Source organism: Varanus komodoensis, unplaced genomic scaffold, assembly GCF_004798865.1.
Source record: "Varanus komodoensis strain SLA01 unplaced genomic scaffold, ASM479886v1 scaffold6_4, whole genome shotgun sequence".
Classification (NCBI taxonomy): Eukaryota; Metazoa; Chordata; class Lepidosauria; order Squamata; family Varanidae; genus Varanus; species Varanus komodoensis.
This window is the reverse complement of record NW_025336347.1, coordinates 8,727,180-8,739,341: the sequence shown is the minus strand read 5'-3', so window position 1 is coordinate 8,739,341 and position 12,162 is coordinate 8,727,180. Positions and strand designations below refer to the sequence as shown.

Below are 12,162 nucleotides of genomic sequence, written 5' to 3'. Positions count from 1 at the left end.
TAGTCCTGATTCTGATTAATATTTGGTGAAAAGAGAAAAATGGCAAGGCTCAGTATTGTTAACAGGTAGGGTGCTGCTCATCTCCTTTATGCCAATAATAATAATAAATCCCCCCTTGTGCCAAAAATAATAAAAAAGGATGGGGTAAAAAGCAAACAGGGCTGGAAAGCTGCACAATGCTCAGATCATACACTACAGTGGAATCTGTTTATTTTAATGTAAAGCCTCTTAGAAAGAAGGCTTTTGTGTTCTGAGTTGTTCCAACATATTTTACTGTTCTAATTCTTTTCCACTGTCCTATATTAATCAAAGCTGTAACCTCGTTGTCTTTGCAATACAATTCAGAATGTGCCCCTGGCAAAGAATGAGGGAAAAGTCAACAGGAATTAAGTTTCAGTGCAACTGTTTACTCAACTGTGGCCTGCACTTATTGAAATTTTATCCATGGTTTTGTGTGACTACTGCAGTAATGAATTCAGCATGGCTGTGATTTTCTCACTGATTGTGTTCTCACTTCAAATAAGAAACTTATAGGAAGAAAATGGCTGAAATAATTGTCTACTGCATTTAGCATCATGCAAATCTTAAAATGCTAAACTGTGGTTGATTTATGTTGCGTGCACTTTTCCAAGAAAAAAAAAAGTGAATTTGGCTCCTTGCAATATTTCCTCAACTCCTATTTTTTTCTGTTGTACAACAACCTGCTGACAAGATCATCATGCACACTAAAAAAATTTTACACAGCTGCCAAAAGCTTATTTAAAAGACTTCAAGGATACTTTCAGCATTAAATTAGAAAAATGTTTTAGTCATAAATATACTCATAAACTCTCACAAGTCACCCTTTTTTCCTACTTACAATCTACAGATTAAAAAAAGAATTATGAATCTCATTTTTTCAAAGAGCAAATATTATATTCACATGCATCCATTCGCAGTTCCAATACTACAGATACATCCAAGATAGTTCTCCTACCTGATCCTGCAATCCTGTACACATGTACCTAGCAATGTTATCCACTGAATGCCATGTAACTAACTTCTGAGTGGGCATAGGATTGGGCTATAAACATATTTTAAAATATTTGTTGAGATAAGTTGTTGCCAGCTTGATCACAATTTGTTTTGTTGTGAAAAGAAAACATTCTCATATAATACTGATTGATTTTATTAAAATCATTTCTATCCTGTCGTTCACCGGGGTATCAGGATGGCATGCAACAATAAGCACAACAGCAAACAGCAAATGAAAACCCATTTGAAAACATCAGATCTTAAAATATTTGGAAAATAAAAAGCTTCTGGCCTAGTGGCAAAATGACTAAAGTGACAGTGCCAGGCACACCTCTCTGGGGAAATGCAGTCAGCAGAATCAGGCTATGATCCCAAGATGTTAGATCCAAGGTCATTACAAGCCAATCTTCCTCTCCTCTCTTCTCTGCGTCATCTATATATCTAGTCCAGATGGCTTCCTTTTCCTCTAAAGGGGGTTCTGAAAATGTACCTGACTTGTACTGGGACAGCTGCTGTGAAAAGGAAGAATGGCCCCTCCCAGTTCCACTGACGGAAACTGTTGCATCCTACTCTTCATCTTTCTGATAAGTGTATTAAAAGTAATTTCCATGTGATACATACAATTTTCTCTTTTCATTTGAAATTTACACTCACAGAACACAAAACACAAAGAATTATATACATAGATTCCACAGGTATTCTCTCAAATACTTATTTGCTTGAAAAATCCTATAGTGATTTAACATGGGTCAATGTTCTGTACTTCTCTCTCCCACAACACCTCAAGTTGTAGCATAATATCTTTATTACAGCAAAGTTATAGTTTAAATTACCTGCTGCTGCTGAAGATGAGCTAGATCAGTAGCTCCAATTTCTACTGAAGGTGTCTCTCCGTTTGATCTCACTTCCCGTAGGCTACACTCTAGTAAGTGGTTACCAGCACTTGCTCCATTCTGAATGGCTGAACCGTTACTTTTTGTCTCAGTCCCAGATTCTTGCATCATGACTCAAAAACCTAGAATAATTCAAGTAAGGAAGAGAAAGAAAATAAATCAGCTGTTAAAATATTTACTGTATATAAGGATATATCTTTTGCTTTAAAGCTTGTCACAGTTGTAAATTTTTGTCCTTTTCATACAATTTATATTTTCATTAATACTTGATGCTATCAGTTTATGTTTATGTGCAGGTACAGCTTTATATTTGTGGAAGTAAATTTTTGTTCTAAATATAGAAACATTTTCCCTAAGAATGATTAGGCACGCGCACACACAGACACACACACACTACATTTCTTTAATTTTATAAAAGTAATTTATTTGAACCTTGCAAGATACTCTATGTAATACATTGTGGGCAGAATTAAAAAAGAAAAACAAAACAACAACAGGTAGGCTAGCACTTGCTTTGGAAGCAAACCTGAAAAATATTCAGATGGAAATTATTCTCCAGTATGGCAAAATCTCAAATGCTATACTAACTAAACTGGGGCAATGGACTCTTTTGGACTATTGTGTGCTGTTTTATAAATCAAATAAATAAATGTTCCTGAAGCTAACAGTAATCAAGTTGAGCATCAACTGAATAGAGGCTATGTCCTACCTCCACTGTAATACTGAGCCACAGGCTTTTATTCACTATCAAGGCTGGGAAGGTTTTTTAGGCTCACTTATTGCATTATGCTACCAGCATAGGAAACTAGCAAGCTCTGGGCCACACAAGTAGCTTAGGCTCAGCACCTTCCTATATTAACAACACACTAGTTCCTGAAATGGAAGATATCAATGAGCTGATGAATCACAGTGTTGGCTTTTCCTAATGAGTAATGACCCCCACACCCAGTACTGGAATAAATAACCCATTCAAATAATTGAGGAATCCGCCAGTACCAATACTGATATTTACCATGTATACTGCCTTCTGCTTTTACATTTAAAGTACAACTCATGTGCTTTAAGGCCTCTTCTTATCGAACTCATGTCTTTGGGGTCCCCAGGCTCCACAAAGGCACAAAACACTACTACTAGAAAGCCACTGTACATACAAGGCGGCTTATAAATCTACAGGGAAAAAAATCATACTTTTATGAGTTATTTAGTTTCTGAGGAAGCATAAGCAAAGGAAATCCTCTCTTAACGGAAAGGAAAGGAATTTAATGTTGCTCTATGAATGTGTCAGGGCCAAATTATAAACTGCAACAAATTAATAATTCAAATATATGCAAGCTAGTAGAGATCTGCAGCTGAAATTATAGCTAGTTAGTCCATAATGACTAACTAGCTTGGGAAGATGGCTAGAGCACAAGTGGAACAAACCCCAGGCCAAATCTGACCAAACATGGGCAAAAACTCACTATCAAGCCTACTCTGCGGTTGTGAAGGTGGCAAAGAGAGCTTTCCTCTTCGTCAGCATCGCGTCCTCTCAGTGATGTCTGGCAGAGCTATTGTGGCCTTTGACATGTGGGCCCTAAAGAGGATCAGGAAGAACCCTCAGTGGCCCACTGCGATGAGTCTGCACAGAACTTCAAGGATAAAGTTGCTCAGGTTCGGCACGAATTAGACTTCACATTTAATGTAGTTCCTTTAACGAAGGCATCCAGAGCACCATCTAGTCCTATTTTATTGGATAATTTTCAGTTATTGAAGCCTCATGATGTGGACAAAGTGACTAGACAAGTCCAACCCATTCCCTGTATTCTCAACCCTTGCCCCTTGTGGCTGCTCATCAAAGCCAAGGAGGGAATGTATTCCTGGGTCCAGGAGATGGTGAATGCTTCTGGGAAGGAAAGGCTGATTCCAACTCCGTTAAAGGAGAAGGTGATCAGACCCCTCTTGAAAAAGGCAAGCCTAGACCCCGAAGATATGAACAGCTACAGGCCTGTGGCCAACATTCCCTTTTTGAGTAAGATGCTTGTTCAGCTGGTGGCTGGGCAGCTCCAGGTACACTTGGAGGCAACAGACCACCTGGATTCATTTCAGTCCAGCTTCAGGCCTGGTTTTGAGATGGTAACTGCCTTGGTTGCCCTGTGAAATGACCTTTGCTGGGAGAAAGACAGGGGGTGTGATCCCTGCTGGTTCTCCCAGATCTCTCAGTAGCTTTCAATACCATTGACAATGATATCCTTCTGGATAGGCTGGTTGGGTTGGGGGTTGGAAGCACCGCTCTGCAATGGTTCCACTCTGACCTGACCAGCCAATTACTTTGACTCCATGGCAACTACATTACGAAGTGTTGCAGGGTTCCATCCTATCCCCCATGTTTAACATCTACATGATTCACCAGAGGTCATCTGGAGGTTTGGAGAGAACTGCCATTAGTATGCTGATGACACCCAACTCTATCTCTCATTTACATCTGACTCAGGTGAGGTGGTGTTGACTCTGAACTGGTGTCTGGGTAGACTGGATGAGGGTTAATATGATGGATGGATGGATGGATGGATGGATGGATGGATGGATAGATAGATAGATAGATAGATAGATAGATAGATAAAAATTGAAGGCAGACAAGGCAGAAGTGCTATTGGTAGGTAAGCCTCATTCCAGAGGGAGGTTGTCTGCCCTCTCCTGGATGGATGAGGTTGCACTCCCCCTAAGAACAGAGTGCAGAGCTTGGGAGTGCTCTTGGACCCCAAGTTGTTCCCTGGAGCTCCAGGTGACCTTTGTGTCCAGGAACACCTTTGATCAGTTGGGGCTGATATATCAGCTGAGTCCCTATCTGGATGGGGAAAACCTAGCAATGGTAATGCATGCTCTGGTAACCTCACATTTGGACTACTGTAATGCACTTTACATAGGACTGCCCTTGAAAACAGTCTGGAAACTTCAGATCCTTGAAAGTAAAGGTAATTATTACATCTTTATGAGCCACATAGACTAAATAAAACAACAACTGTTTTGTAAATTGTTTATTAACATATTAATATATGTTATATATTAATATTAATATAATAGTATATTAATATTTTCACAGTCCTCTGACCCTATTCTACTCTACCTCCCACCAGAAAGACTGTAAAATTGACTAAGATGGTTCTGGACATTGAGTAATTTACACAACACTTAAATGTTCCATAGTGCTGCTAAAGATAAGAGACACCACACCTCACCTGATTTATTACTGATAGGCTCCTTCTGAGGGTGCAGCACTGGAAACCTTATGCCCCTTTGGCTCCTATCCACAGCATGTATCTCCTCCTTTATGGAAGGCTCCTCATTTTAAGAGGATGGTTTGATTTATTCAATATATAATTTAAATTGTGCATGCTACAACCCTATTCATGAAAGTCTACTGGAAAAAGACTTCCTTGCTCAATTCTTCAGACAAAAAAAAGTTTGGATAATAAATGAAGTTTAAAGGTGAGTGTCATTTATGCAGACAATCCTAGCACACCACCCATCAGGATACAAACAAAAATGGAAGTGGAAGTGGTATTGTTCAACCATAAAAAGACTGGCTTGTATAACATATATCTCATACTGAGACATTTATAAAATATGATTTATGTGGGAGACTACATCAGCAGCAAGTTTCATTCATGCCACCCTGCAATTTAGTCATGACAGGCATTGTGAGCAGGGGCTGCTGTTTAAATTGCTTAGTTCATGCATGCTTTTTTTTTTTTTTTTTTTTTAATCCTACCCACTCACTACTGGCATTAAGCTCTGTCCCCATTGTGTGTGATGTAGAACACAGCTGCCATGGCTGTAAATGGGCCAACTTTTAGCATATGAATCAGATGCCCCCTGACTTGGGCCCCTGAGGGGACCTTAAAAAACATTCTCACAACTATGTAAGCAACTGAATCCTTTACAGGCCTCATCCTGACAGGTATTTATGGGTCTCATTCTGAAAGACTTTCTATGCTTCTAGTAAGTCTAGTGCTATGAACTTAGTTACCTGAGATATTAAAGTCTGAATTTTAAATTTTAGTGAACTGTCATGCGTTTACTGTTATGCATATTTTTGTATTGTATTGTACTTGATCAACTATCGTAAACTGCCAGGAGAGCTTCAGCTGGATGCTATAGAAATAGTCGATAAAAGGCTTTCTTCAAACAACTGTGAAGTTGTTGAGACTTCACAGATATCAGAAAGCTTGGCCATAATGAAGGTGGGTATGGTACCTATCCTTTCCTTATTTGGGGCTGAGTGCTCATACTAGGCTAGCTTGTCCTTAGCCTTAAGTCCCCTTTCTTCAGAAGGTCAAAATCAGCCTAAGGGAAAAAAAATGCCTAGTGAACCAGCATCTCCCTACCTTTTCCTTGGGACAGGAGGTGCAACAAAGAATGACCATGGAGGGCCTGATGTCATTTTAAGCTTTTGATGAGCTTAGCATGCGAAGCATTTGACAGCATGTGATCACACCACTGGATCAGATAAACTAGTGAGATAAACTTCTTATGTTTAAATCTAATACAACTCTCTTGATGGGAAAGAAGAATTAAAGAAATGATTAATACTATCGATAATGAGAAATATTCTGGACAGCAAAAGAATAAAATCAGCATCAAAACTGATACTGTTCTTGATGACATTGTTTTTGTTGGTCCAGGAGTGCCTTGACTGACAGAGCAAAGGGAAGAGAACATGGTCAGTTATGGACCAGTGGGCCACCTAAGTCTTATTTCTGGCATAGGATTCCTATGTGTGGAATTTCATGAACAACTATTTCCTGTAAGTATGCTTAAGATCCTTATTTATAGAAATCAAATAAATAACTGCATAAATAAAATATTAGCAAGCATATAAATGTTGAACTGTCAGTACAGAAACAATCTCTTTGAGGACCATCTTTGGTGCGACATTTGTTTCAAAAGGCAGCCTTTATTTTAACATTTGTGAAAGATTTCAAGCTAACAAATAAAATCAGTCTTTATTCCAGGGCAGTTAATTAAGGGTGACCAAGTCAGGCAGAAGTAAATTAACTTGGCTGATCAATTATTTATATGAAGCAGAATAAATGCCCTTAAAGAACTTGGCCCAGTCATTTAAGGATGTATAAATTAAACTAAACACAGATTTATGCAATATATTTCTATTTCTAGAGAAAAGCTAATGCTGAGATCAGTCTGGAGTAAGTGATTAAATGGTGAGGCCTGGTCCCAACGTCTCTATATATGGTAAACAGACTGGTCATTAAGACCATTTAGCTATTTTATTCACAAGGATAAAATTGTTAGTGAAAAGTGTTCATGTTTCCTTTTAAAATATATCTTATTTTATTAAATATATGAAATGGAAGCAGCACAGACAGGTACCATCTATCCTATGGCGATTTCTACAGGTTTTTATCAGGAGTAGGTACTGTGTCGGCAGCTGTAGGCAACTAGTGGCCAATAGGCTAAAGGCAGTTCATAAGCAATTGCAGGAAGGCTCACCATGTCACCATACTGGCTTGAGGAGCATAATATCAACAGCTAACTTCCTCATGGTTGCCCTCAATAGGAAAAAGAAACTTTCAGAAACAAAAATGCCACATAGCCCACACTTTAGTCTCTCATTCTTTCAGGAAAAGTAGTGCATTAATACATGGTTTTCAACTTCAGCTACCAAAATAATGGTGCCAGAAAGTAAATAAGGAGAACTAACTTGTTTCACCATGTTTTCTATACTGATTCCACTGGTGAACTGAACATTATGCTCAGTGATGTGTAATATGAATCTAGCACACCATGTTTTAACTGAAATATGTTTCTAAGGACACAATTCTGTATATACTTAGACAGAAGGAAAGGTCCAGTAAGTCCCCGCATGCCCTGGCTATCCTGGCTGGCTGACTAATTCTGAAAGTGTTAGCATTTTTCTGCCTAAATGTGCATAGGACTGCACCTGAAATTATTAAGTTGAGAATAGATATGCATCCACTGATGTTCCTATGCAAGCAACTATTCCTACGCTTTCTAAGACATAGCTGTTCCACTTGATATGGGCAGGGTTATATCTGTTGCCTTTTTGTAACAGCCAGGTGCTTGTTTATTTTTGATCATGCACAGTATGGCCATATGTAGTATGGCCCGGCAAGAGAAATACAGCTCACAAACTTTGCTTATGATGCTGCATGTAAGTTTCAAGTAACTGGATTTTATGAACTCCACAACTTTAATTTATATATATATTAAGCCCATTTCAATGATAATTAATCAATTGGAAGAGTTTCTAAATAATCATCATCTTTGCAACCATATTTAACCTCCCAATAGCTGATCACAAAACAATATTGTCTGGTATACTATGATAATTTTATCGGATTCAAAGGAAGAACCATAGAAGCCTTTAAAAAGAAATTATCTGCATGGTAACTAAGCATAATAATAAATAAATGTTTGTAAAGCTCTTGAAAATGCATGATGAATGTTATATAGTCCAAAGCAGAGAGAAAGATTAAATGCAGCACACTTCATCAGTTCAAATGCACCTCTTGCTAATGCTGATATAAAATTTGTTAGTGTTCATCAGTGCTTTTTTTTGTAAGAAAAAAGGTACCAGAACTCATGAAATTATTTACCTTTCGCATGTAGTCAATCACTGTATACACACCCACACACGTCAGTTGTGTAATGAAACATAATGGTCACCGCCCGCAGTAAGCACTCAGCGCTTGACCACATGACCAATCACAAGCCGAGCAGCGCCATCACACCAGTGCGGACAAAGTACGCATGCATCGGATTCGACACACAAGCAGCCCGCATGCACCGTTTTGCCGCCGACCTGCTATGCTCAACAGGGATATTCGAATCCATGTGGACCAAACATCAAATTTTCAAAGGTTACTTTTAAAACTTGGAAAATCTGTCGAAAAAAGGTGACGGAACTCTGTTCCGGTGCATTCTATGATGAAAAAAGCACTGGTGTTTATGATGCCAGAGGACTTTCCCCCCCTTCCTTCTGAAAAATCTTACATAAAGCTAGCAAGATGCAACAACCTAATGCAATGCAATCTCTTCTACATTATCCAAGGAAATTTAAAAATAACTCTCCTACATATATTATACCCATGCATACATTCATGATGATGTAATTCACCTACCCACACAGTTCTTTTTGTATGGTTTTAGAATCTATAATTTTGACTGGTTAAGGTGAAATTCTATGAACATTGTTGTCGTTCAGTCGCAAAGTCATGTCTGATCCATCATGACCCCATGGACAACATTCCTCCAGGCTCTCCTGTCCTCCACCATCCCCCTGGAGTCCACCCAAGCCCACACCCACCTCTCCAGTGACCCCATCCAGCCAACTCAACCTCTGCCGCCCCCTTCTCCTTTTGACTTCAATTGTTCCCAATCCTATGGACATACAGACAAACAAGAACTACAATTCTCAGTATTCCCCAGACAGCCACATTTAAACACAAACAGGATTCTACCTTAAATGACATTTTGATACATTTCCTCAATAAATGACTGAGCAAATGGAACTTAAACATCTAAAATACTGATTTTTTCATGAAACAATTTACATGAATCAGCACCATGTTCTACCATACATAAATGTAGTACCGACTTATTGTGACTAGTTGTTGGTGATACACAGTATTAAAATAATAGCAGGCAATTAAGGAGATAGATCTTACCAGAAATATGAAGAATGTGAATGGACAAGAAAAATAATTCTGTAAAAAATCTTTGGTGGCAGTGAGGGTTTTTTTTTTTTTTTTTTTTTTTAAGTTTTGTATTTCTGTGTCTCTGTGTTTAGGCTAACTGGCTAATTTATGAATTTAAAGTAGTCTTTGAGATTTCAAAGGCTGTAGGTCATAAAATAAAGACTTACATTACCAATTTATAGTTCCAAACAGGAAAAAAATCAGAATAATTGGACTTTGTTACATGAGACCCCGAAAAACCCAGGAACAATGCATATTTGCTGTTATGCAAGGATCATCCTCCTATACAGAATTTTAATAATTATAACAGAAAGGCGTAAATTTTCTAATGCATGGCAGTTCAAAAAGTAATCAAGAGAATGAGCCTGAGGGCTATTTTAATGTATGCAAAACTAGTGACCCACAGTAAATGGGAGGTAGGCTTCAATGAATGCAAAGTAATGCACACATACTAAAGACCTGGTCTGATGAGGGACGGCTAAAATTAACACCCAATTAATTTCCAAATTGACAAACAAATGAAACCCATAAATCTAGTTTCTCATTAATTTTCGTGTGGTATAATTTAAAGCAGTAATATGAGGGCAAAAACTGAGCATTATCCATCATAAATATCAAAAAAGATAGCACTGTAACACCATAAATTATGCATATTACCTGTTGTTAAAAATGATTAATGTATTATCAACTTTATCACACACTGTCTATGTCTAGACATATCCGAAATCTGAAATTTCATTTAGTACTTAGGAGAAAGGAGGCTTTGGAATGGGTGGAATTATCAACTGCACGTTGTCAGGCTGGCCTCATGACACAAAGGTAGCTTCTCATGCTGTCATTTGGGAGTTCCAGGGTCAGAATTGGATTCGTCCCAAGCTTTGGGTCAGTGGAGGTTGAGCATATTGAAGAGGTGATGCGCTAAACCTCCCAGGGGAAGTGAAACAAATCACAGTTCTCTAAGAACATCCTTAGTACCTGACCCACCGACTGGCACTAGCATCTGTTTAGCAAGGGGGCGGTCACCTCCTGTGCCCTCTTTACTGTAGGGAAAGCAATGTGCTTGGTGATGTAGAGAGTTGGGAAAGAAAAAGTTAAAATAAAATAAAAATAAGAAAAAATAAAAACTGAGAAGGAAACAGAGAAGAGGTGCAGATCTAATATAATTCAGCTTGTAAAAGAGTCAAGACTATCAACTTGTCCAATTGCAATGAAGTTATTTCCTTGTGATCACATAGCTTCCTGCAATTTCTCCAAATTGATCTAAAATCTCTCTCTCATGTACAAAGCTTTAATGTGAAATAACACTTGCTGCCCAATCTCCTTGCTAGTATCTTTAGTAGCTGCACCCATTTAACAAAACTCACCTGGCGCTTAATTATAAATAATAGCTCACCGTTCCTTTTCTCATCTCATGACCCAAATGTCAATGGGTGTTTAACAGCATGGGTCTGGGAACTCAAGGATTGCTGAGAGAATGAAGACACTCAAACCCAATAAAATGCAAGGGAGTTAAAGGATAATTTTCAGCTGCATTAGAAATGTAAGGCCAGTAGTGTCCTTGGAAGTTGGGAAACAATACTCCCGAGTTCTTCAGTTTTCTAGGTAGCTTATTTTGTATAGTCTTCAGCAAGCTATTTAGTATCTACATCAGGGTAGGGAAGAGTTGGCGCTCCAGATGCTGTTGGACTACATTCCCCATTTAATGCTCATTAGTGACTACACTGGTTAGGGCTGAAGAAATGTGTAGTCCAACAACATATGGAGGGCCGGATATCCCCCCTCAATATCAATGAAAACTGCCAATGAGAAGTCCTCTCCTAAAATGTTGGTTCTTTGCACTGCAGTGAGTACTAATACAACTAGCATCCTACTCACAGTGACTGCAGACTTGCCCAAGTCTACTGCATATGCCTTCGAGAACATCCCTACTGATCATTGCACATACAGGAAAGGCTGCCTATCCACTCCTGAAACTACAACAGCTGCTGGAATTACTTTGTAGGGCTTTCTCAAATCTGTTGTGAAATTGAAACACCAAGATTTGAACCAACTGGGATTCTCCATATGATGGAGCACATCTGTGAACTGTCTCACCATGAGAGAGCTAAAGGGGACACAGGTGTACTTCTCCACCAAGGGAGGATGGGACCAACCATCCAAATCACGATTTAGGATATAGAACACTGAACAGAAACACAGATGAATAAAATGCTTTCAATATCTATGGAGCTGTACAGTGCAAGTCCCTACTCCAATGGCCATTTCATCCCATTTAATAAGGTAGGTAAAGGAGCACAATGCAACAGAGAAACAGACAGCTATTTCTACCACTAAAGAAATGATCAAATGCAGTTGTACTCATGTCTAATTTAGCTATCCTGCCATGTTGGATATAAAGGGAGTGGGCTAGGAATGAAAGTAAGGCTTTGAAGAAGAAATAAGCTGTAAAGGGCGCTTTAAATGGAAATTATGACATTTTTAAATGTTCTGGATGAAATTATAGGTAAAGGGTATTCCAAGATTCACAGTGCAGACAGAGA

At 38.6% G+C, this 12,162-nt stretch overlaps 1 protein-coding gene across 14 annotated transcripts in view; it reads right to left on the bottom strand.

Moving 5' to 3' along the window:
- The window catches only part of FOXP1 (forkhead box P1), a 664,276-nt gene that overhangs the window by 253,323 nt on the left and 398,791 nt on the right, over window positions 1–12,162 (bottom strand). For all 14 annotated transcript variants that reach the window (XM_044451999.1, XM_044452001.1, XM_044451998.1 and 11 more), the window contains one exon: window positions 1,848–2,029. In XM_044451999.1, the coding sequence (XP_044307934.1) occupies window positions 1,848–2,018 (171 nt within the window). In that variant the 5' untranslated portion in view covers window positions 2,019–2,029. The remainder of the gene's footprint in view (window positions 1–1,847; window positions 2,030–12,162) is intronic.